The following is a 23,379-nucleotide window of genomic DNA, read 5'->3' as shown; positions in this document are numbered from 1 at the left end:
CTCTCTCGGGAGCCCGCCCTCGCATTGCCGTGCGCACGCGCATTATCCCGATTGGCTCCACCCCAGCGGAGTGACGGGCGGGATCTACCAATGGCGTTGTGAGGAAGGTGGAGCGGCGCCTCGAGGACGCCCCACGGGTCCTGCCTCACTGAATATTCATGAGGGAGGCGGGTTGACGCCGCTTCCAGCCGCGACCGGCGCCATGAAGTGAGAGGGGGCCGGGGTTTGCGGCTCCCTTGCGGGAGCGGGGCCCTGGAAGATGGGGGGACTGGTGGGCGCTCTCGGGGCCGCTGCGGGGCGAGGGGTGACGGAGGGGGTGAGGTGGGGATAGACTCGGGGACCTGCGGTGCGGTAACGGGGATGGGCAGCGAGGCGATGCCGAGGGGGAGACCCGGAGGCTCCTGGGGACTGGGGTACGTCCGGGGGGGCCCGACGGGCCGCGCCCGGCAGGTAACCTCTCACGGCCCGACGACTGGGGAGTAGAGGGGCCGGAGGGGGGCTGAGGGGACGCGGAACTGACCGGACAGCCCCGCCGCCAGGCTCAACGTGGACGGGCTGCTGGTCTACTTCCCGTACGATTACATCTACCCGGAGCAGTTCTCCTACATGCTGGAGCTCAAGCGCACGCTCGACGCCAAGGTGCGTGGGGCCCGCCGCCGCCCGCCCGACGGAGGGGCTGCCCCCGGGGACGCAGGAGGTCTAGACGGAAACCCGAGGTCCTCGATAGAGAGCCAAACCCTCACCTAAAGCAACACTAGTTACAGCAGCAGCCGCAGGAGCTGCTCCGTGGTTAGGAACATGTAGACGTTGGGGTCGGCTCCCTGAGTTGGGATCCTGGACGCACAGCTGTGTGCCTTGGGGTCAATCACTTAACCTCCCTGTTCCGTCGTTTTCACCTCCGCGAAATGGGCGTAGCAACACCGCCCGCCTCAGAGGCCCGTGGGAGGGTTACATGGGTGCATTCGCTAAGTCAGGGAGCGGTTCTCAACTGGGGAGGGTTTTGACCCCCCAGAGGACATGCGGCCATGTCTGGAGACATTTCTGGGTGGCAGATGGGTGGAGTGGGGGTGCTGCTGGCATCTATGGTAGGTAGAGCCCATCGATGCTGATAAACATCTTACAGTGCGCAGGGCAGCCCTCCACCACCACGTATTATCCCGTCCCCAAATGTCAATAGAGCCCAAGATGGCAAACCCTGATGTAAGACACTTAGACATACTGCCAGAAAAAAAAAAAAAAAAAGAAAGAAAGAAAAGAAAAGAAACTGCCAGGCGCAGAGTAAGTGCTGGGAGGGTTTGCTAACTTAAAAGAAAAAGGGCCCTCCTAGCCCTGTGGCCCAGCTGGACGAGCCCCCTCTCCTGCCCTGGTTCGATTCCCGGTCAGGGCACATCCTGGTTGTGGCTGGGTCCCCAGTAGGGGGCGTGCAGGAAGCAGCCCATCCATGTTTCTCTCACTGATGTTTCTCCCTGTACTTTCCTCTCTCTCTAAAATCAATAAAAACGTATTTAAAAAAATAAAAGAAAAAGGGGCTCACTATATTCAGATACTATGCTAAATGTTTAACCCACAGTTTCTCATTAGAGCTCATTAGGCCCATTTTAGAGATGAGGCTACTGAGGCCAGAGAGGTGAAGGCACTTGCCAAAGACCCCTCAACAAAGAGGTGGCAGAAGTGGGGTTCAAATCCACTGCTCCTGGGGCCCAGACTTTCCATTGCTGTGTCGTCCTGCTGTTCCAAGATGGTGGTATTAGTGGGGAGGGGGTGTTCCCAGAGTTTGTGCCCCTGAAGTTCTGAGCATCTCTGTCTTGTTCCTCTCACTCCCAACACGCAGGGTCATGGCGTTCTGGAGATGCCCTCGGGAACTGGGAAGACAGTGTCCCTGCTGGCCCTGATCATGGCATATCAGCGGGTAAGTGACCCTTTGGGCCTGTGGAGGGGGAAAGGGGGAAGGGGCCAGGGCTGAGCTCACTGTCGTTGGCAGGCGTATCCGCTGGAGGTGACTAAACTCATCTATTGCTCAAGGACAGTGCCCGAGATTGAGAAGGTGAGCTGGGGCCAATCTTCGAGCTCCCCCAGGTTTCCTGGGCCTCATTGGTTCCCCCCCCCCTCCCCGGTGGTTGCCATCACTGCTGGGGGGGGTGTTTGGGAAGTTGGGGAAGGGGCTGGGGCCTGGCAGGGAGGGGGCTTGTGCTTTCAGGGAGGCCAAGTCCCCTGCCTCCTGGGCTGGCACAGGTGATTGAAGAGCTTCGGAAGTTGCTCAACTTCTACGAGAAGCAGGAGGGTGAGAAGCTGCCGTTCTTGGGGCTGGCGCTGAGCTCTCGGAAGAACCTGTGCATTCATCCGGAGGTGAGTGCCCACGCCTCCCCTCGCCCTAAGCCCTGGGGTGAGGAAACCCTTCATCCACCAGGTGTTTTCTCGGGGAGATCAGCAGGGGCCACACACAGAATTCTCTTCTCACTTTTCAAAGTCGACTCATTGCTCGTGGCCAAGGCAAGCACACTTCTTTCGGGGAGCCTTCCCACTTTCCCCCCAGGCTAGGAGAGGTTACAAAGGCACTTCCTAGAGTCCAGCAGGCCTGGGTTCCTGGCTCTGAAGCATTAGTTGTGTAAGTTTTTTAAAAATATATTTTTATTGATTTCAGAGAGGAAGGGAAAGAGAGAGAGATACATCAAGATGAGAATCATTGATCAGCTGCCTCCTGCATGCCCACACTGGGGATTGAGCCCACAACCTGGGCATATGCCCTAACAGGGAATTGAACCGTGACCTCCTGGTTCATGGGTTGATGTGCAACCACTGAGCCACACTGGCTGGGCAGTTGTGTACTTTTGCGTAGGTGATTTCTGGAGTCTGGGCCTCAGTTTTCCTTTCTGTTAAATAAGTATAACTAAGTACCTGCTTCATACAGTTGATAAGATTAGGTGAGATGATGTATGTATAGTCCTTAGCATGTACAAAGAGCTAGAAGAATATGAGAAATTTTCATGATATTAATAGATATATGACACATAGAATATTCGTTTTTATTTAATTATGTTATAAAGGCACAGGGCTCACTGCACCAGAAATTGTTCTCAGCACTTTACGTGTAACTCGTGGAATAGATATTCTGTAAAATTATTTGTAAGAATATGTCAGAAATAACATAGATGATGGAGGCTAATGAGATAGCAGCACAGGCCTTGGCGGCTGACGAAATGGGAAAGCGGGAGGGAAGGGTCGGCAGCCGCAGAGCCTTCCTGTTGGTGAAGGAAAAGGCTTTGTGTGGGGCAAAGGCAGCCCTGGGCTGTGACGCTGCCACCAGCAGAGCCTCGGAGGGCACACCGGGCAGGGGCAAGGCAGTTTGTCAGGCTGTGTGACCAGACCCTCTTCTCATGTTAGGGTTAGGGTTAGGGTTAGGGTTAGGGTTAGGGTTAGGGTATGGAGCAGTTACCCTTAATCTACACACTGCAGGCGTCCTCAAACTACGGCCCGCGGGCCACAGGCGGGTGTTTTTGCCGTTGTTTTTTTACTTCAAAATAAGGTATGTGCAGTGTGCATAGAAATTTGTTCATAGTTTTTTTTAAACTATAGTCCGGCCCTCCAACGGTCTGAGGGACAGTGAACTGGCCCCCTGTTTAAAAAGTTTGAGGACCCCTGCAGTAAAGAATCTTCAAGGCTTAGTGGTGTGTGTGTTTGTTTTTTAGGTTTAATTGACATACTCGTTTTGGGTGTACAACATAATGATTTGATATTTGTATACATCTCGAAATGATTACTGCAATAAGTCCAGTTAATATCTGTCACCTTACATATTTATAATTTTTTTTGTGTGTGTGATGTGAACTTTTAAGATCTATTCTCTTAGCAACCTTCAAGTATGCAATATAGTATTAACTATAGTCACATGCTGTGCGCCCTCAGGACTTTTTTTATTTAACTGGGAGTTTGTACCTTTTGACCACTTCCACCCATGTCACCCATCCCAACCCCACCTCTGGCAACCACCAATCTCTTCTCTGTCTATGAGCTTGGTTGTTTCTTCTCTCTCTCTCTCTCTCTCTCTCTTTTTTTTTAGATTCTCTGCATAAGTGAGGTCATATGTAACTTGTCTTTCTCTGAGTGACTTATTTCACTTAGCATAATGCCCTGAAGGTCCACCCACATTGTCACAATGTTTCCTTGTCCATTGTATATATAGGGCTTAATGTTTCAAAAGGAATAACTTAAGGGTAACAGTTTTGCCATGCTTTCACCCCCGCCGTAAGTTCCCAAGTGTCTTAACTGTTTATTATTGAAACAGGTTGAGGTTTGAGTTTTCCAAAAATCCCCCAGCTCCACCCCGAGAGAGCAGCTTCCCATCCCACCCAGGGCTGGGGCGGAGAGCCCCGGGGTCCAGGAGCGGCCGGGCTTTTCAGCCTGTGTCGGTGCTGAGCCGCACACCCCGCCCTGCTCCCCAGGTCACACCCCTGCGCTTTGGGAAGGATGTGGATGGGAAATGCCACAGCCTCACAGCCTCCTACGTGCGGGCGCAGTACCAGCGGGACGCCAGCCTGCCCCACTGCCGCTTTTACGAGGTGCCCGCCGGGACGGGGCGAAGGGAGGGCGGGCAGCAGCCTGTGACGGCCCACCTCTCTGACCCCCAGGCTCCCTCTCGCCCTGCCCCAGGAATTTGACATTCATGGGCGCCAGGTGCCCCTCCCTGCTGGCATCTACAACCTGGATGACCTGAAGGCCGTGGGGCGGCGCCAGGGCTGGTGCCCGTACTTCCTTGCCCGGTACTCGGTGAGGAGACTGGCAGCGGGTGGGCAGAGGGCATGTGTGAGGATCGCAGGCTGCCTGCCCATTTGACTGCCTGTGTCTGCCTGCCTGCCTGCATCTCCCTATGGGTCTGTGCCTCTGTCTGTCTCTTGTCAACTTGCTTATTTTTGTGCCTGGCCTGTGTTTGTCTGTCCTCGCCTCGCCTCTGTGGGCCTGTGAGGAAGTGACGTGGTAGTGTGGGTGGGTGGGAGGTAGCATGGTTCAGGGATTAGGGGTGGCAGGCAGGCTTGGTGTAACCCTATCCCCCCCCCCCCCCCCGCCCCTGCCGCCAGATCCTACACGCCAACGTGGTGGTTTACAGCTACCACTACCTCCTGGACCCCAAGATTGCAGACCTGGTGTCCAAGGAGCTGGCCCGCAAGGCCGTTGTGGTCTTCGACGAGGCCCACAACATCGGTGAGGAGGGCGCCAGGGAGGTGATGCCAGCCCCTCAGTGCTGCCCAGTCTCTGCCTGCCTGAGCCGGGCCTTCCCCTCTCCCCCTCTCCAGACAATGTCTGCATCGACTCCATGAGCGTCAACCTCACCCGCCGGACCCTGGACAGATGCCAGGGCAACCTGGAGACCCTGCAGAAGACAGTGCTCAGGTGGGGGTGCGGGCAGCAGGAGACCCTGTGCCCGCCTTGCCCCTGCCATCCGGCCCCTGCCTGACCGGCCTCCAGAACACCAGGCCTGTCCCGATGTCCCCTCAGGTGTCACCCCTCTTCCTACACCCCGTCTCCCTGCAGGATCAAGGAGACGGATGAGCAGCGCCTGCGTGAGGAGTACCGGCGCCTCGTGGAGGGGCTGCGGGAGGCCAGTGTCGCCCGGGAAACCGACGCCCACCTGGCCAACCCCGTGCTGCCCGACGAGGTGCTGCAGGGTGAGCTGCCGCCCGCCTGGCCGCTCCCTGTCCCCTCCCCGTGGGGTGGCGGCTGACCCCTTGTCCCCGCAGAGGCGGTGCCGGGCTCCATCCGCACGGCCGAGCACTTCCTGGGCTTCCTGCGGCGGCTGCTGGAGTACGTCAAGTGGCGGCTGCGCGTGCAGCACGTGGTGCAGGAGAGCCCCCCCGCCTTCCTGAGCGGCCTGGCCCAGCGCGTGTGCATCCAGCGCAAGCCCCTCAGGTGCGCCCACCCGCCGGCGGGGGGGTCGGGTCCCTGCCGACAGCCTTGTCCTCTGCACCTGTGGCCTGGGGTCTCCCTGTAGCCCATGTCAGGCGTGTAAGTGAGGAGTGGGGGCGAGAGCATGCCTGGCACCTGTCGGCCAGAGCAGGTGGGTCCCAGGGCCGGGTCGGAGCTGGTCCCGGGATCCTGTGTTGGGCAGGGGCCTGGCAGGCTGCACGTGGCCTGATCAGAGGATTTACCTGGAGCGTTGGATGGAGACACTGTTTGCAGAGGGGTGGGCAGGGCGGAGAGCCAGCAGGGCACCTGGGAGAGCTCGGAGGCAGTTCCACCCCAGGCCCTGAGGAGGGGCTCCTGACACGACCCAGCGGGTGGGCGCTTGGGCCCCTCCAGGGCCTCTCACTGCTCCCCCCACCCCCAGCCTGAGGACCGGAGAACGGATCTGGCGGGAGGGCGGGGCTCGCTGTTCTGGATAAGTCACCAGTCCTCTCTGGACTTCAGGCTCCTCCTCTGTAAAATGGGGAGGGGGTCCCCTTTCACGCCGGCGGCTGGTGGCTCATGAGAAAGCAGCGATGGCAGTGCCGGCCCTGTCTTAGGCTGATGATGAGCTAAGCACTTAGTGCTCCTGCCTCATGGCGGCCCTGTGGTGTCCCTACTGCCGATGAGGACACTGTGGCCCGGGGGAAGCCATGCCCGTCACCCCGCACTGCGTGGGGTATTGTGCAAAGCCAGGCCTGGGGGCGCCGGGGCCCCGGGCTGCTCTGCCTCTGAGGGGTGGGGCAGCCCTCGGTGTGGCCTTGCCTGCCTCCCCCCAGAGGGGAGGCTTGTGAGGGCAGAGATGGGGTCCTAGCACCCACCACATGTTCCCGAGGACCTGCTTTGTGCTGGGGACACCGTGGTGACCGAGACAGCGCTGGCCCTGCCCCTGCCCTCCGGGCTCCCAGTCTTAGTGGGGAGATAGACCCATCTCCAGACAGAGACCAACCTGAGCAGCTGGGGCTGGGATGGAGAGCCCAGGGGCACCCCCGATCCAGCCGGGAGTTGGGGTGGGAGGGGATGCAGACGGCAGACTTGAAGAAATGACATTCAGGAGCAGGTTTCAAACTCTGGAGCCAGGCGGTCCTGCTCCGTGACCTGCCTGTCCCCAAGGGTGAGAGCCTGAGGCCCGGTCGTCAGTGTTTGTGTGCATGAGTGTGACGGCGTGTGTGAGACTGCGAGCGTGTGTGAGCATTGGGACTCTGATGCTGTGTGTGTCAGCAGGGTGGCCGAGTGTGACTGAGATGGCGTGAGGTTCTGGGTATAAGTGTGTGACATGTGGCCGAGCAGGACTCACGTGGCTGGGATTCTGGGTGTGGCTGTGGATCTCCTACATGTTCCCGAGGACCTGCTTTGTGCTGGGGACACCGTGGTGACCGAGACAGCGTTGGCCCTGCCCCTGCCCTCCGGGCTCCCAGTCTTAGTGGGGAGATTTTGTGACCACGTGTGACGTGGGACCACATGACTCGGGTGTGTGCTTATTTCTCTGTGCCGATGTGCACGGTAAATGTGCGGGCACAGAGGCGACCCGCACAGCCCAGTCCCTGCCCTCGCTGTGGACATGGGAGCTCTGACAGCGGAGGAGGGGCTGCTGGTCCTGTCCGTCCTTCTCCTCCCCCTCACCCTGTCTGGCCGCCCCGCCAGGTTCTGCGCTGAACGCCTCCGCTCCCTCCTGCACACCTTGGAGATCGCAGACCTCGCGGACTTCTCCCCGCTCACGCTCCTGGCTAACTTTGCCACCCTAGTCAGCACCTACGCCAAGGGTAAGTGCGCCTCTTCCTGCCTCGGCCGGCCCCCTGGCAGCTGGAATCAGGATCCCAGTGGAGTCTGGAGGGTTGTCTGTGGGACTTGGACCCTTGGGACCTTGTAGATCTGGGCTCAGGAGTTTGGCTTTGAGGGCACTGGGGAGGCACCGACAGTTCTGAGTGAGCGAGCCTCATGCTCAGATCTGTGCTTTCAGAGGCTCCCTCCGGCTGCAGACTGGAGAAGGGGGGAGGGGGAGGGAGAGTGACGATGGTATGAGAATCATTGATTGGCTGCCTCCTGCACGCCCCCTACTGGGGATCGAGCCCACAATCTGGGCATGTGCCCCTGACTGGAATTGAACCCGGGACCCGTCAGTCCACAGACTGATGCTCTATCCACTGAGCCACACCAGCCAGGGCAGGACCTGCTTGTTCTGTTCCTGTTGGCACTGGGGGCCATGGCAGGTTCTGAGCAAGGGAGGGGCAGGGGCAGATTTGCACTTTAGAAATGTTCTTCCCGAGAGACTGGGGGCAGGATAGATGGGGCCTGGCCAGGGCTGGACGAGGGGAAGGGAAGGGAGGGGAAGGGTTGGGGGAGGTGGGAGGTAAGGAGGCCAGGACTGACTTGGTGTCTGGTGTGGGCAGCATGGGGGGAGGAGCTGAGGGTGATGCTCAGATTTCCAGCTTGCCGCGAGAGGGGAAGCGCTCCGGAGGCTCTCGCCTTTATCGGTCAGCATCCCCTTCCCTTCCTCAGCGTTAAACTGGCCCAGAGCTCAGTCCGATCCCCGGGGATTACTCCTCTATCCAGGAAACCAGGTCAGGCCTGCCGAGTGGCCTGCGGCTGCGCCCGGCCTCGGGGAGGACAGAAACCCGTTCCCCCACCCCAGGGCCCATCGGAAGCAAGTCCCCCTGGAAGATTCCTTCTGCGTCCATTTCTCTGTCCCATGCTGTCTTCCCTCCGCTGCCTTCCTCCTCTCCTCCCCACTTCCCCATCTGCCAACACCTCACTTTCTTAGTATGTGCTACTTTTGTTTGTTCTTTACTGATTTCAGAGAGAGGAAGGAAGAGGGAGAAAGGGATGGAAACATCAATGATGAGAGAGAGTCATTTATTAGCTGCCTCTGCACACCCCCTACTGGGGCAAAACCCTGACTGGGAATTGAACCATGTCCTTCTGGTTCGTGGGTCAATGCTCAACCACTGAGCCACACCGACCAGGCACCACCTCACTTACTTTTACCTGGAATACCCTCCCCATCCTCCTCAGCCCCCAACCACCTCCTCCTCCTTTCGATTCCGGCTTAGTAGAATGTCCTTTCTCCATGAAGCCCTCTCTGACTTCCAGGCTCGGCCTGGCCTCCTCTTCTGGTCTCTCCCGTCCCAGCCCTGCCACTCGGGTGGTCATTGTCTGGGGACAGGTCTGTGTCCCCATCACTGAACTGTGAGCCCTGAGAGGGCAGGGCCAGAGCTGTCTTGGTCTCTGCTGTGTCCCCAGCACAACGGGTGGGAGCTGTGAGCCCAGTGAGGGAGGCGACCACTGTGGTTCAGGGAGGACTGGGGGTGGGCGGGGGCAGATTGCAGATCGGCTTCGGAGCAGAGCCGAGCCGACGGCCTCCTGCTGGTTAGACGGAGGCGAGGGGAAGGCTTGAGTGGCAGGGCGGGCCCTCGTGGCCTGGAAGAGCCCGAGGGGATGGACCTCCCTGACTGTGTGCGGGTGTTGGTTCTGAGCACAAGCGGGCAGGCTGGGGTGTATTTTGGACTCAGGAGCCTGGGCTTAGGCTTGGGCTACAGGTGGCTGGTCCCGTTCACTATTGGGGACTGGTGAGTGGGCATGGCCATCACTGACACCCCAGCATTCTCACCGGCCTCCTGTAGGTTTCACCATCATCATCGAGCCCTTTGACGACAGGACCCCAACCATTGCCAACCCCATCCTGCACTTCAGGTGAGCCCTCAGCCCCGGGGGTATGGATGGACTGTGGGGCCTCCGCCCCCCTGGCCTGGCCTTCACCACCCTCGTCTGCTTCCCACAGCTGCATGGACGCCTCGCTGGCCATCAAACCCGTCTTCGAGCGCTTCCAGTCTGTCATCATCACATCTGGGGTGAGGACCTTCTCTGTCCCCGCCCTCCCCTCGGGGGCTCCTGGTTCTGCCCAGTCCTGCTAACATCCCTCCTGTCGTCCCCACTGCAGACGCTGTCCCCACTGGACATCTACCCCAAGATCCTGGACTTCCACCCTGTCACCATGGCAACCTTCACCATGACACTGGCCCGCGTCTGCCTGTGCCCCATGGTACGTGGGCGAGGGGTGGGTGACGGGTGGGAAGATGGAAGCGAGTGGCTGTCTTTCCTCGGTCTGCTCCCTCCACTGATCAGGCAGGAGGAGGACTTTGCAGCTCAGGGCACAGATTCTGGGTTCAGACAGACCTGGGCACTCCCTGCGGCATGCTCTCCCAGTCTCAGCTTTCTCATCTGTAAAATGGGAATGCCTCCTCTGTGATCTCCCAGGCGGTGGAGGGGAGAGTGAGCTGTGGGTGTAAAATGTGGCCCAGGGCCAGGCTCTTGGTTAACATGGTTTTGCTGGTTCGTTGTCTGGCTGTGACCTTGGCAAGTGACCCTCTGCTTTGAGTCGTCCCCTCTGTAAACTGGGCATCACAACACGAACCCTGGGTCCTTCGTCTGAAGCTCTTGGGCCAGGGGTGTTTGAGAATTTCCCCGACTTCAGAAACAAGGCGTGTGCTGTGTGCCGTGTCAGACCCACAGGGTCTGAGTAGCATCCTCTGGTCAAAGTCATGTGATTATTTCAGCAATGAAATATTTTATTTTATTTTTTTAAATGTTTTTATTGATTTTTATTTTATTTTATTTTTTTAGAGAGAGAGGAGGAGAGAGAGAGAAACATTGATGAGAGAGAAACATCTATCAGCTGCCTCCCAAATGCCCCCTACTGGGGACAAAGCCCACAACCGGTGCATGTGCCCTGATCGGGAATCGAACCTGTGACCTCTTGGTGCATGGGATGATGCTTAATCTACTGAGCCATACCAGCTGGGCAGCAGTGAAACATTTTAAAGAGTCAAAAAGGGAGATCAGTCAGGACTTTGGACTCAGGGCTGGGCAGGTTTCGTCCTCCATTAGTTTGTGCGGACTTAAGTGTCTGGACTTCCCAGAGTGCTGCGGCGGTGGGGATTGTTTTTCCCGTGCCGGCCATGCACGGCAGCATGGTTCTGTGAGGGGCCGGTGGGGGTGCACCAGTGGCTGTCAAGGTCACGGTGAGAAGCGTTCTCCTGGAACCGCCTGGCTGGAGGCTGGGCTGGCTGGCGCGTGCGTGCTGGCTGGGAACACGGGCAGACGTGGGTTCAGCTCCGTCTCTGCTGTTTGTTTGCCGTGTGGCCTTGGGCAGGCGACTCACCTTTCCTGCGCCTTCGGCGACTTTTCTGTGCAGCACTGATAACGGGGTAGCCGAGCGCTCCTTCAATGACACCGTGTCTATAAAAAGCTTAGCACAGCACTAGCTGGCAACCAGAACCACACGTCAGGGTGGTTGCTGCTGCTTCGCTTATTATGACGTCTCCCGCTCCCCTCAGATCATCGGCCGTGGCAACGACCAGGTGGCCATCAGCTCCAAATTCGAGACCCGGGAAGATATTGGTATGCTGCCGTGGAGCTCGTGGCGGGGGTTGGTTTCGTTCCGAGGGGAGGTTTAGCAGTCAGTATGGCCTGTCTTGCTGTGGTAACAAACACTCCCAAGTCCAAGTGGCGTCACATAGAGGTTGCTTCTTGCCCCTGGCCCGTGCATTGGGGATTGCGGGGGGCCTGCCCATTGTCGCCTCTGGGAACCTCCACCTCTGGGCACGTCACGGCTGTGGTGAGACGTGACAGGAGGGATCGTGGTGATCGTGGTGAATGGCTACAGAGGTGCCCACCTGGGAGTGGCACACAGCCTCTTCCCTCCTTTCATTGGCCATGGCCAGTCACAGGCCAGGCCTAACTTCGGGGGACAGGGGTGCTTTGCTCCCACTGGCCTGCAAGGAGAAGTGGAGTGTGTGTGTGAACAGCCCTACAGATGGCTCACTGGGGCTTCTGTGAGCCCCAAGTTCAAGACCAGGCTTTAGACAGGAATGCTGGTAGGGAGTGGGAAAGAGGACCCAGGCCAGCGGAGGGGGCAACCTCTGACCCCTCACAGCGGTGATCCGGAACTATGGGAACCTCCTGCTGGAGATGTCGGCCGTGGTCCCCGACGGCATCGTGGCCTTCTTCACCAGCTACCAGTACATGGAGAGCACCGTGGCCTCCTGGTACGAGCAGGTACGCCCGCCGCCCCGGCTTCTCAGTCTTGGCTCTGCCCGGCTGTGTCACAGGTGCAGGGAGAGTATAGGACGCACAGGAACGGTTTAAAGAACAGATAGTGTGTGCCCTAGGCCCTTCCCCCACCTCCAGCTAAGAACCAGCATCACAGCCTCTGGGCCCTCAAAGGCCTGCCCCTCAGGAGAAGGAACCACCCCTGCCTCCCTGTTCCTGATTTCCTTGCTGTTCTTTTTGGGGTGACCACCATGCCTGTGCCCCCCAGCGCATATGGCTTGACCTGGGTAGCAGGCAAGACTCTCGCTGGGTGCTGTGCTGTAAGAGGAAGGTTCTGGAGAACTAAGACTGGACAGAAACTCGGGCAGGGAGTGCACTGGGCGTGTGTGGGCGAGGTCACGGGCATTCTGGAATGGGGAGCCGGGACTGGGGCGGCAGGACGCAGGAGGGCAGGGGCTGCTCTGTCCTCTGCTTCCGAGCGCCCCTGGCCCAGCTCTCAGCGGGAGGTGAGATAGTGAACTTTAATCCGAACACCAGGGAGTTGGGGTGGGGAGCTCACCCACTCATGGCCAAGACCTTGGTTTTGTCCTCGGGCTCTTTCCACCCAGGGGGAGGGGCTACTGGCCCCCATGCCCCACATCCCGAGTGCCCGCTGTGTCCTATTGGAGAAATCTTTGCCTGCCCAGGAGCAGGTATCCTGTGTTCCCTAAGAAAGCCCTGTAGCTTTAGCTTTCACATCTAGTCTGTGAGCACCTCAGGTTCCTCTGGGTGTGTGGTGTGAGGCCAGGTCAAGGTTCCGTTTTTCCCATATGGAAATCCGGCTGCTCCTGCTCCTCCCCGCTGAGGGTTACAGGTGACCATCTGTGAGGGGGATGTTTCTATACCCGCTGTCCTGTCCCATTGTCTCTGTGTCTGTCCTGGCCACACGTCTCTATTACAGCGTCACATAGGAAATCTTGTCTCCAGTCAGTGGCTGGGCGGGGAGGGTCCCGACTGGCCGTCTTGGGCCACGTGCCTGCCCCACTGGTTCAGAGGTGGGTGTGGGGACCGGTTCCCTGCCGGGATCACAGGTTTCCTGCGAGAAGGAGGCTGCGGTGCCGCCGCCCTCCCTGGGGGTCTCCGCGGGGGAGAGAAGTGGTCTGTAGCCCGGAAAGCCGGGCAGAGCTGAGCTTAGCAAGGACACCCGAGAGCGGAACCCTCCTGCCGCCACACTGACCCGCCGTGTCCTCCAGGGCATCCTCGAGAACATCCAGAGGAACAAGCTGCTCTTCATTGAGACCCAAGACGGGGCTGAGACCAGCGTGGCCCTGGAGAAGTACCAGGAGGTGGGGATGGGACTGGGGGAGGGGGAGCTGAAAGCGGCTGGAGCCGGGGGACAGCTCTGAGGGCCGCACCTGTCTTGGCCTCCCCTGCGCAGGCCTGCGAGAACGGCCGTGGGGCCATCCTGCTCTCAGTGGCTCGAGGCAAAGTGTCCGAGGGAATCGACTTTGGTGAGTGGACTGGGCTCTCCCCTTCCCCGAGCCTTCCTGGAGCTCTGGCCATTTCTGCTCCCCAGGGGACGCCCACAGCCTGGGCACGCCCGGGCCTCCCTTCCCTCCGTCCCCGGGTGCCGGTGGGGCCCTCAGAGCACCCCCACTCCTCCCACTCCTGGGCTGCATGAGGGTGGCTCTCTCCCGCTGGTCTGGGGGTAACCCCTCTCTCGCTGCCGCCCCACCCAGTGCACCACTTCGGGCGGGCCGTCATCATGTTTGGCGTCCCCTACGTCTACACGCAGAGCCGCATCCTCAAGGTGAGCAGCGCTGGGGTCACAGGACGTTAGGGCCTCTCTCGGGTGCTCCCCCAGGATTTGCACGGGGAAGGGGCTGATGCAGAGGGACAGGCATTAGGGCTCGGCCCCATCTCACCACAGGCGCGGCTAGAATACCTGCGGGACCAGTTCCAGATCCGAGAGAACGACTTCCTCACCTTCGACGCCATGCGCCACGCGGCCCAGTGTGTGGGTCGGGCCATCAGGGGCAAGACGGACTACGGCCTCATGGTCTTCGCTGACAAGGTGGGGGTCAGGGGCCCGCCCAACCTGGCTGTTCCCCTCATCATCGTCCTGATGGGGGGTGGGGGGGGCGGGCCGGGTAGCCCAAGCCCCCACCCCAGAATCCTGACACCTCCCCTCTCTCCCGCCTCCTGCTCAAAGCGGTTTGCCCGGGCGGACAAGCGGGGGAAGCTGCCTCGCTGGATCCAGGAGCACCTCACGGACGCCAACCTCAACCTGACCGTGGACGAGGGGGTCCAGGTGGCCAAGTACTTCCTGAGGCAGATGGCACAGCCTTTCCACAGGGTGAGCTGGAGGGGCCCGCCCTGCTTCCCTTTAGCCTCCCACGCGAAGCTGCTTCGGGAAGGTCTCGCTCCTCCCCACGCCCTCACCCAGCCTGCCCGTGGCAAAGGGAGGTTTGTGTGCACCCACACGCCCGGCCTGGGAACTGGTGGGAGTCAAGGGCTACAGACGCCACGGTAGACGAGCAGGTGCGTGAGCCCCAAGGAGGAAGGGCGAGAGAGCTGGGGTGAGCAGCAGGCGGAGCCCCGGGAAGCCTGAGCCCCAGCCTGGGCACCGCTGTCTGGCCGCCACCTCCTCCCGGTCTGTGTTGTTTGCCGGGATAGTAGGCTCTGCATCCCACGGGTGTTTCCAAATTCAAGCATGCTGTCCCGTAGCCTCCGCGGGCCCTCCCGTCTCCTCGTGGGGGCGTGTGGGGAAGTGCAGCACTGTCCCCCAGCCCCTGGCCTCACCCTCCCGTCCTTGCCCGCCAGGAGGATCAGCTGGGCCTGTCCCTGCTTAGCCTGGAGCAGCTGGAGTCCGAGGAGACGCTGCGGAGGATCGAGCAGATTGCACAGCAGCTGTAGCGCGAGGTGGGGCAGGGCCATAAAGGAGTTCCTGGCGACTGCGCGTGTTACCTGGCCCTGGGCCCAGGGGCTTGGAGGGGCCTCTGGGAGGCGCGGGAAGGTCTGTGCAGGAAGGAGACCTCAAGCAGACATTCCTGGCGGCCAGATCGACAGCCTTTAATAGCAGAGGAGAGGGCAGCCCAATACACAGGGTGTCCCAGGGGGCGGGGCGCCCGGCAGGGGGATGAAAGGACTCCCCTCTCGCGGAAGCTGCAGGCACGTGTCCTGTGGACTTTAGCGGGGGCCCAGGTCCTGGGTGCTGGCGCTGAGGGTCCGAGAGGCCTCGCTCAGGTGCTGGTGGGGGAACTGGGGAAGGCACAAGGGGTGCTGAGGGTGGGCGAGGGCCGGACACCTGCTCCAGCTGCACTAGAGCCCCCACCCTGCCTGCCAGCTGTCCACTGCAGCGGCTGCACCTCATGTCCACCCCTGACCCCAAGTAAAGCCATCCATCCATTCTGTCCGTCCTCTGGTCCATTCCAACTACCACCCCGGCTCCCAGTGCCAGCCTGTCCCCTCCCTTGGCCCCTGGCCTGTCAGCATGGCCCCCCATTCCATCCTTGACCAGGTGCGCCCGTCTCCCCCTCACCTGGGCCCCAGTAGCCCTTGCACCACCCACGTGCAGCGTGCTGAGGGACACAGCTCTCTTCATCCTGCAGAGGGAGCGAGTGAGTCCGGGGGGCCTGGCTCCCGCCCTGGGAAGACCTCTCCAGCACCCACCGGGTTTGACTGTCACAGGGGAGATGGGAGCCATGGAAGGTTCTTGAGCAGGACAGGGGGCTCTTCACTGACCTGATCCAACACTCACCCGGCTGCTCCCACCGCCCCCTCGCCTCTGAGACGGGAGACCAGCTTCTCGCTTCCACGCCGGATCGACTCCCGGAGCTTGGAGAAGGAGCTGCTCCGGCGAAGGGTCTGGGAGGGCGTTGGGACATCAGTCCCCACATCCCATCAGTCCCACTCCCACCCGGGAGCCGAAGCAAAGCCCGGCCTCACCTGTTGTTCTGCGTCACCCGCTCTGCCTGTGCTGGGGGCTCCTGGGGGACAGATGGGGGCATTGTGGTGGGGACACCAAGAAGCCCCTGAGGGGGGCAGGAGGGACGGGGGCTCACCGAGAGGGGCGGGCAGGTCCTCCGTGCTGAGGATTTCTTTGTACAGCTCTTCCGCCTGCTGGTACTTGTTCTGTTTCAGGTAGGCTGTGGCCTGTGGGAGGCGTGGCCGGTGAGCTCGGCTCCGGGAGCTCCCACCCAGGCCTCGCCTACAGCAGAGCTCGCAGCCCCACCACTTCCTGCCTCGGTGGTCAGGGCAGGGGGCTTCCTGGCTCCGCCTGGTCCCTGCTCTACTTTGTGCCTCTGCTTCCTCATCTGCAAAATGGGGGCCACAACAACACCTACCTCCCAGGGTCCTTTGAGAAATGGGTGGTCTGGCCCTGGCTGGTGAGCTCAGTGGTTAGAACGCCGGCCCGTGCACCAAAGGGTCCCGGGTTCAGTTCCCGGTGAAGGGCACGTGCTTGTGCGGCAGATTTGATCCCTAGCCCCGGGAGGCAACCAGTCCAAGTGTCTCTCACACTGATCTTTCTCTCTTCCCCCCTCCCTCCCTCCTTTCCACTCTCTCTAAATAAAAAATCAATGGAAAAAATATCCTCAGGTGAGGAGTAACAAAAAGCAACAAATGGACGGTACAGGGAAGGCACTAAGGGGATCTAGAGCTCAATAAACGCCTGATGCTGCCATCCGCTCCCGGCCAGTCTCCGGCTTCTTTCCCCGGGGCCGTGCCCTGGCTACCAGCACCTGCGTTTCCTGCCTCTTCCGCGGTCTCCAGTCAGGGCCCAGCTGGGAGTCTCAGGGAGCCCCTTCTCCATGGGCCTGGCAGAGGGGGCTCCTGGCCTCCACATCCCACCCCCAAGGCCAGGGTGCCTCCCCTGCACGTGGCCTCACCAGGTTGTTCTTGGTCTTGGCCACGTTAGGGTCGTGGGGCCCGCCCAGGGCCTCGTAAATGCTCAGGGCTCGGGCGTAGTGCCGCTCCACCTCCTCGAACTTGCCCTGGTTCTGGCACAGCAGCGCCAGGTTGTTGAGCTGCTTGGCCACGTCCGGGTGGTCGGCGCCCAGGACCTAGGGGTCATCCGGGATTGGCAGGCCGCATGACGCCAGCGGCCATAACCGGTCACGAGTTGGGGGTTACCGGATCAAAGTGGAGAATTGCATGGGGTTGGGCAGAAGTTACACCAAACTGGAGCTTCATCAGGTCAGAGGTCATGGTGGTCCAGAAACCACCTTGACCTTGGGATGCAAGTTCAAATGACTATATCGAGGAGGGGGTTGTACCAGGTTGGGGCGTATGAGGTGAGTTAGGAGAGGTCAGAGTCAGGAGTCAAGGTCAAACGGAGGTCAGGGAGAAGGGCCTAAAAGGTCAGGGGTCACAGAGCCACAGAACTGAACATTTCAGGGTCAAATGGGAGGGGCCTCGGGACTGGGCAGGGCAGGACCTTCTCGCGGATCTCCAGGGCGCGCTGGCACAGGGGCTCCGCCTCCCGGTACCGCCCGCGCTTCCCGTACAGGACAGCCAGGTTGTTCAGGGTGGCAGCCACCTGTGGGGTCCGGGAGGCAGGTCAGGAGTCGGAAGGCACAGCCCGGCCCTTCCTTCCTCCCGGGCCCCACTCACCGCGGGGTGCTCGGGGCCCAGTGTCTGCTCCCGGATCTGCAGGGCGTCGTGGAGAAGGTCTGTGGCTTCCTTGTACTTGTTCTGGTCCCTGTGGGGCAGCGCAAGGAGCGGGGGTCAGCCAGGGTGGGGTCGCAGGGCCCGGCTGAACCAGGCACAGTGGCACCCTTTGGGGGTCCCTTCCAGGTCTCCCCACACCAACTGAGTCTAGCACTGCCCAGCCTCTGGCCACCCCAGGAATCGCCCCCACTCTGTTGGGGTCTCTGTCACCCACACTCACTGACTCCTCTCTGCCTGGGTCCACGTGGCCTCCCAGATCTCTGCCCCCCCTCCCCACCCCCACTCCAGTGCCCCACGCCGGCCCCAGGGTCCCCTCTCCCACCCGGCTGCCCCTCCGGCACAGCCAGCGCGGGCTCACCGGTACACCAGCGCCAGGATGTTGAGCATGGTGGCCACGTCAGGGTGGCAGTGGCCGGAGCTCCGCTCCAGGTCCTCCAAGGCCTGGCGGCACAGCGGCACGGCCACCTCATAGCGGCCCTGCCCCGCGTACTGGATCACGAGGTTGTGCAGGGTCCGAAGGCGGGCTGGGATCTCGTAACCCCCCTGTTGCGCCGCTGCGGCCCCCACCGCCTCAGGACCTGGGGGTGGCAGGGACCTCGTCACTGCAGGCCTCCTGTCCCCTCACAGCCTCACCCCGGGACCATGGGGCCCGCACTGCCTTCTGAGGTTGGGATCCCAGGCCGCTGGGATGTGAACACAGGCACCTACCTGCCTGCCTGGTCTCAGCACCCAGCCTCACCCACGCAGTCACCCCATAGCCACCTGCTCCGTCCTCCCGACACCCTGCCTGACCCCCGCCCTGCTCAGAGGCCTCGGGGTCCAGCAGTCCCTCCCGCTCAGCCTTTCGTCCTCCATGGCTGAGCCAGTCACACGGACCCCACACCCACCTTTCCTTTCCTCCTCCTCACTGGGGAACAGGGAGGCCAGGCTGTCTCGGCGGTGGGGGGACTCAGGCTGCTGTGGAGAGGACAGGAAAGTGGGGAGTCACAGCGCTGGGATTCAGTTTTAGAGATGGGGGTCCTGAACCCCAGGTGTGAGGGAGGTGGTGGTCAGGAGCCTCAGGGTGTCCTGAGGGCTTGGTGAGGGTCTGCAGGAACAGCTGAGGGCTTCTGAGGAAGCCCAGTGGGTTGGGGGGTCTTTGAGGGCCTAGAACACGGGGCTCCATGGAGAATGGGGAGCCATGGGGTGTCTAAGGAGGGCCGGGCCCCCAGCACGTCGTGGCCGCCGCGCACCTGGCTCTCCGCAGGCGGGTCGTACTGGCGCAGCTGCCCCAGGAACTCCAGGTGGCCCTTCTCCTCCTCCAGCTGCGCCACGGCCTCCTCGCTGGCCCGCAGCCGCCGCTGCGTCTCCTCCAGCTCCTCCCGCAGCCACGTGTTCTCCTGGGCCAGCCGCCGGGCCTGCGCTCGCAGCCGCTGCTTCTCGGCCTCCAGGGCGCCCACATGGGCCGACAGGGCCAACAGCACCTGAGGGGGTGGGGGGTCGAGAGTCAGGGGCCCGGTCCCTACCCTGCCAGACACCCCTGCCCCAGACCAGGATCCCCCAGATTCTGCAGAGAGCCCTCCAGGTGACTCCAAGGGGGCACAGAGGCCGCCAGGGACCCCTCTGATTTCACCCAGGCACACAAGATGCCCAGGGCTGCACGTCCCCCCCATGTCCCCCAGGAGCACAGGGCTATGGCAGGTTCAGGGGTACTTGTCACACTCAAGGTACCCCATCTCTGGCCTAGAGCCCCCTTTCCCCAACCTGGCTCCCCTAGGTCTCACCTACCCCAGGCTTCACCCCCTGCAAATGTGGACCCTCCTGCCCGGACCTCCCCCCAGGTCCGAGTCTCCCCCCAGAGCTGGACCCCTCGTACCTGGGCTTCGCCCAGCCCCAGCTCGATGGCTTCCAGCGAGTGGCTGACCACCTGCTGCTTCTCTTCCAGCAGCTCCAGGCCCGCCCCCGGGCCCGGGCCGGCCAGCGCCTCTGCCAGGTGGCCGGCCAGGCCCCGGTGCTCCGCACGGAGCGCCTCCAGCCCCTGCACCACGTGTCGCGTCTGCCGCACCAGCTCCTCGGGGCTCAGGCGCTCTGGGCCCAGCCCCACGCCTCCGGGGGCCGCCACCTGCACGGACATTGCTGCTCCTGGGGGGGGGGGGCAGCCAGGATTGGGGAGTCACAGCCAAGGCCAGGCCAGCCGGGCCCTCAGCCTCGACGCCATCTGGGCGCCAGCCCGTGCCCTCCTGCTTCCCGCCAGCACCCTGGCCCACACCCATCCCGGCCAGCCCGCAACTGGGAACATTCTAGTCTCCCTTTGCCTGTTCTCAGGGCCGAGAACAACTCCAAAACCCCACGTCTGACTAACCCAAAGAGGGCAATGCCCGTTTGTGGCCTCCCACCTGCCCCGGCTCACCTGGCCAGCCCTCAGCACCCCAAGGGCCCCGGGTCCCCTGGCCCCGACCTCCTGGCTGTGTGACCGGGAACGGGAGGCGCCCTCCTCCGCTGGGCGTGTGGGGCGGGGTGTGTGGAGGCGGCAGCCTCACGGTGAGCTCATTCTTAGGGTGTTTTTGTTGCGAACCAGTCGGACCGCTGGGGCTGGGAGGTAGGGCAGGAGGCGAGGGCCGAGGGGCTGGGGTGCTGGAAGCAAAGGTGCCTCTAGATGGGGGTCGGCGAGGGGGACCCCATGTGTGGGCTCGCGGGCCCTGAGGAGCTGACAGACCCTGAGAGAACAGGCGTCCGCCCTCCACTGCAGACAGGCCCAGCCAGCCCAAGGCATGTTGGGACACACATGTGACAGGCGTGGCCCATGGATGTCACTGGCCATGTGACAGCTGAGTGTCTGAGGCCCAGATCATAACACGTGGGACTTCGTGTGGTTGTATGTGGGTGACGAAGCCAATGCACAGCTGGTGGTGCCTCTGGAGCCCTCACATACACACTCACACACAAACACACGCTCCTCTGAGAAATACAACTCTCACACACCCTCCGCAGGGATTCTTAGAAATACAGCCCGGCCGGCGTGGCTCAGTGGTTGAGCGTCGACCTATGAACCAGGAGGTCACGGTTCGATTCTGGTCAAGGGCACATGCCCACGTTGCAGGCTCGATCCCTGGTGGGGAATGTGCAGGAAGCAGCTGATCAATGATTCTCTCTCATCATTGATGTTTCTCTCTCTCGCTCTCTCTCTCTTCCTCGCTGAAATCAATACAAATAAAAATAAATAAACAAAAAGAAATACAAAGTACGACACATTCTCCTCTCAGAAATATAACACATTCTGGACACACTTTCCTCCTCTGAAAAATAAAACTCAATAAACACACTCACACACATCCACTCTTTCCTTTCAAAATACAACAGACTAAATCAGGCAAACACACACACGTACTCCCCTCAGAAATACAACCCAAAGCACTGGTGTATTTTCCTCAGATATAAAAGCCAACACACAACATACACAGAAACGAACTCTCTCACCCGCAAAAATATAACCAAATCCCACGTCTCACATTCAGGCTGTTTCCTTGCCCTCATGCTCATGACACAGGCCCTCGCCCACACTCAGTCCCGCCAGCAGCCGGTCTCCACTGCATGCCCAGCGCCTCCTCCCTGCGCACACGCTCCCAGGTGACCGACCTTCACCATCTTCCCCACTTCCTCCAACACCCCCACCCCCTTGCCGGGCCGGCCAGGGATTTGTGCTCCTGCACGTGGCACACACAGCTGCACATCCAGAGCTCCAAACATGGGTGTGCAAATGGCCCCTGAACTCAGACTCAGGCTGTCACAAGTGGGTGCCCAGGCCACGGACGGCTGTGGAGACCATCAGAGGCGGTGCCACAGTTTCCGAACACACTTCACTCAACCGCTGTCCACCCACCACGAGCAGCCCGGCCGTTCCTGCATATACACCGAGACCCGCAGTAAGGGCAGCTTGTAGCCCTGTGGGTCTTATAGCCCACAGACTCTCATCACCCTCAACGTATACGTCTGTGCATTTGTCAGTCCCTTTCTACATGTATATGTGTGTGTGTGTGTGTGTCACACCATCCTTAGCCTCACACCTCACACACAAGCCCCATACAGAGTCAAACACAATCACACAAGTTTGAGAGCCATTTGACAACCACAACCAGTACTCACAAAATTTTGCTGATTTATACAACATCACGCACAATCTCGGGCAGCTAAGCCCGATGCTCCACGCACAGCCTCGCCTGCATCACCCACCATCCGACTGACGACCACAGTAACAGCCACAGCGAGCGCACAGCCACACAGCTCTGGGGCTGTTCCCACAACGCACACCAGCTCCCACACTCACACAGTCCCCCAAGCGGCAAACTCCCCTTCACGTGCTCAGCCCGTGTGCGTCACCACACAGCTGACAATGGTAATCACACCGCACAAGCCATCCTGTTGCACACCTCCCTGCCACTCCCCCGTGTTACAGCCGTGCAGCCTCTTGATCACACTCACACTTAATTCTATGAACAGTTCAACTCCCTCCCATACACACAGCAACACACATGCACGGCATTACAAACACACAATCAGAGGTAGCCCACATTTCCACATCACTGAATTGATTTCCACGCCCTGGCAAGGCCACACGCACAACTCATCTCCCCTTTACACCCACAGCTACAGCCTGACACCATCTCTGCACACACCTGAGCTTCCTACACCATCACGCACACCTGAGCTTCCTACACCATCACACACACCTGAGCTTCCTACACCATCTCTCATACACACGCACACGCTATCTCCCTATGCTCGCAGGCAAGAGGTCCCTGTCGTGTGGCCACACAACTTAACCCTGGCCGGCCAGCCAGCCCAGCCCCGTGCACCCCAGCTTCCCAGCAGCGGTCACTAAGGCCCCCCCCTCGCTCCTCCTAAGCCCCGCCCTCGCTCCTGTTTACCTGCGCACGGGGGAGGGGGCGCGGTCCCAGCTGGGCCTCCGGAGCTCGCGGAGCCCCAGGGCGGGGCAGGGGGCGTCCAGGGGCCCGCAGGCCGGTCCCCGTGGCCAGGCCAGCGGGCCCAGGGGTGCGCCAGGCCCAGCCCTCACCCACCGCCCCCGCCTCCATCCTCGCGGCCCCGGGGACCCTCGCCCTGCACTCCCGGCGCCCACCTGAGCGCGGCCGGCTCCGGGACCCACTCTGCGCGCTGCACCCGGCCGCGTCCCGAAAGCCGCGCACACCCCGCGGCTCCCAGCTGTGCCCCGCGGCTCGGGCCGTGGGCGGGTCCTCCGAGGGGCGGGGCAGCCGGGCGCTCCGCCCCCGCAGGTGAGGCCGGCCCCGCCCCCCGCCCGGGGGAAGTTGAGTCGGGAGCGGGGCCCGGAGCTCCAGGGCCCGTCCATCTGAGGGTGAGTCCGGCGTGCACGTCCGGCGTGCGCGAGGCCTGGAAACGGGGGCCTCGCGAGCTAGAACCTTAAGAACTTGGAAACTTTGGGTCCCAGACCCATGGCCTTCTTGCAGTTTCAGCCGCTGGGCCTTTGCCTTGGTTGTGCCTCCAGCATGGACCTTCTCAAACATTTGACCATTTGTCTGGTCTCTTCTCAAAGGCTGCTTCCTCCGGGAGGCCTTCCTTGATGGCCCCTTCTAAATGACACCCTCCCACAAAAGCGCTACCTCATTTCCCGTCCTGATTTGCTTCACAAACTTTTCAGGGCCTAAAATTATTTCATGTAATATATCACATTATGACGTTACAGCACATTATTGGGGAGGTGATGTCATGGCTAAAATTTGGGCTCTGGGTTCAAAT

General features: G+C 61.0%; 2 protein-coding genes across 6 annotated transcripts; one reads left to right on the top strand and one right to left on the bottom strand.

Annotated features, from left to right (window-relative positions):
- The first annotated feature begins 158 nt into the window (after positions 1 to 158).
- Positions 159 to 15,868, top strand: ERCC2 (ERCC excision repair 2, TFIIH core complex helicase subunit). 3 transcript variants are annotated; one of them, XM_079800754.1, is made up of 24 exons: positions 159 to 207; positions 540 to 639; positions 1,832 to 1,909; positions 1,982 to 2,044; positions 2,233 to 2,346; positions 4,440 to 4,556; positions 4,648 to 4,764; positions 5,073 to 5,196; positions 5,289 to 5,385; positions 5,527 to 5,660; positions 5,733 to 5,901; positions 7,579 to 7,697; positions 9,555 to 9,624; positions 9,713 to 9,782; positions 9,872 to 9,973; positions 11,268 to 11,331; positions 11,867 to 11,988; positions 13,215 to 13,307; positions 13,400 to 13,472; positions 13,701 to 13,771; positions 13,892 to 14,035; positions 14,174 to 14,317; positions 14,785 to 14,883; positions 15,652 to 15,868. In XM_079800754.1, exons 1-23 carry the CDS (start codon positions 203 to 205, stop codon positions 14,875 to 14,877), a joined length of 2,283 nt encoding a protein of 760 aa, XP_079656880.1. In that variant the 5' UTR covers positions 159 to 202; the 3' UTR covers positions 14,878 to 14,883; positions 15,652 to 15,868. The 3 variants fall into 3 exon arrangements, with proteins under 3 accessions (XP_079656880.1, XP_079656878.1, XP_079656879.1); XM_079800752.1 differs by having other exon boundaries at positions 15,573 to 15,868; XM_079800753.1 differs by lacking the exon at positions 15,652 to 15,868 and having other exon boundaries at positions 14,785 to 14,915.
- Positions 15,010 to 22,861, bottom strand: KLC3 (kinesin light chain 3). Of its 3 annotated transcripts, XM_079800756.1 has the most exons (13): positions 22,745 to 22,861; positions 19,487 to 19,752; positions 18,864 to 19,094; positions 18,519 to 18,588; positions 17,990 to 18,209; positions 17,575 to 17,662; positions 17,399 to 17,500; positions 16,851 to 17,024; positions 16,026 to 16,116; positions 15,910 to 15,950; positions 15,722 to 15,828; positions 15,503 to 15,566; positions 15,010 to 15,222 (listed from the first exon to the last, which is right to left on the bottom strand). In XM_079800756.1, exons 2-13 carry the CDS (start codon positions 19,742 to 19,744, stop codon positions 15,151 to 15,153), a joined length of 1,518 nt encoding a protein of 505 aa, XP_079656882.1. In that variant the 5' UTR covers positions 19,745 to 19,752; positions 22,745 to 22,861; the 3' UTR covers positions 15,010 to 15,150. The 3 variants fall into 3 exon arrangements, 2 of the variants coding, with proteins under 2 accessions (XP_079656882.1, XP_079656881.1); XM_079800755.1 differs by having other exon boundaries at positions 15,910 to 16,116; XR_013815233.1 differs by having other exon boundaries at positions 15,155 to 15,222; positions 15,706 to 15,828; positions 15,910 to 16,116.
- Positions 22,862 to 23,379: the final 518 nt, after the last annotated feature.

Source organism: Cnephaeus nilssonii (assembly GCF_951640355.1).
Source record: "Cnephaeus nilssonii genome assembly, chromosome: 20".
NCBI lineage: Eukaryota > Metazoa > Chordata > Mammalia > Chiroptera > Vespertilionidae > Cnephaeus > Cnephaeus nilssonii.
This window is presented reverse-complemented; position numbering and strand designations above follow the sequence as displayed.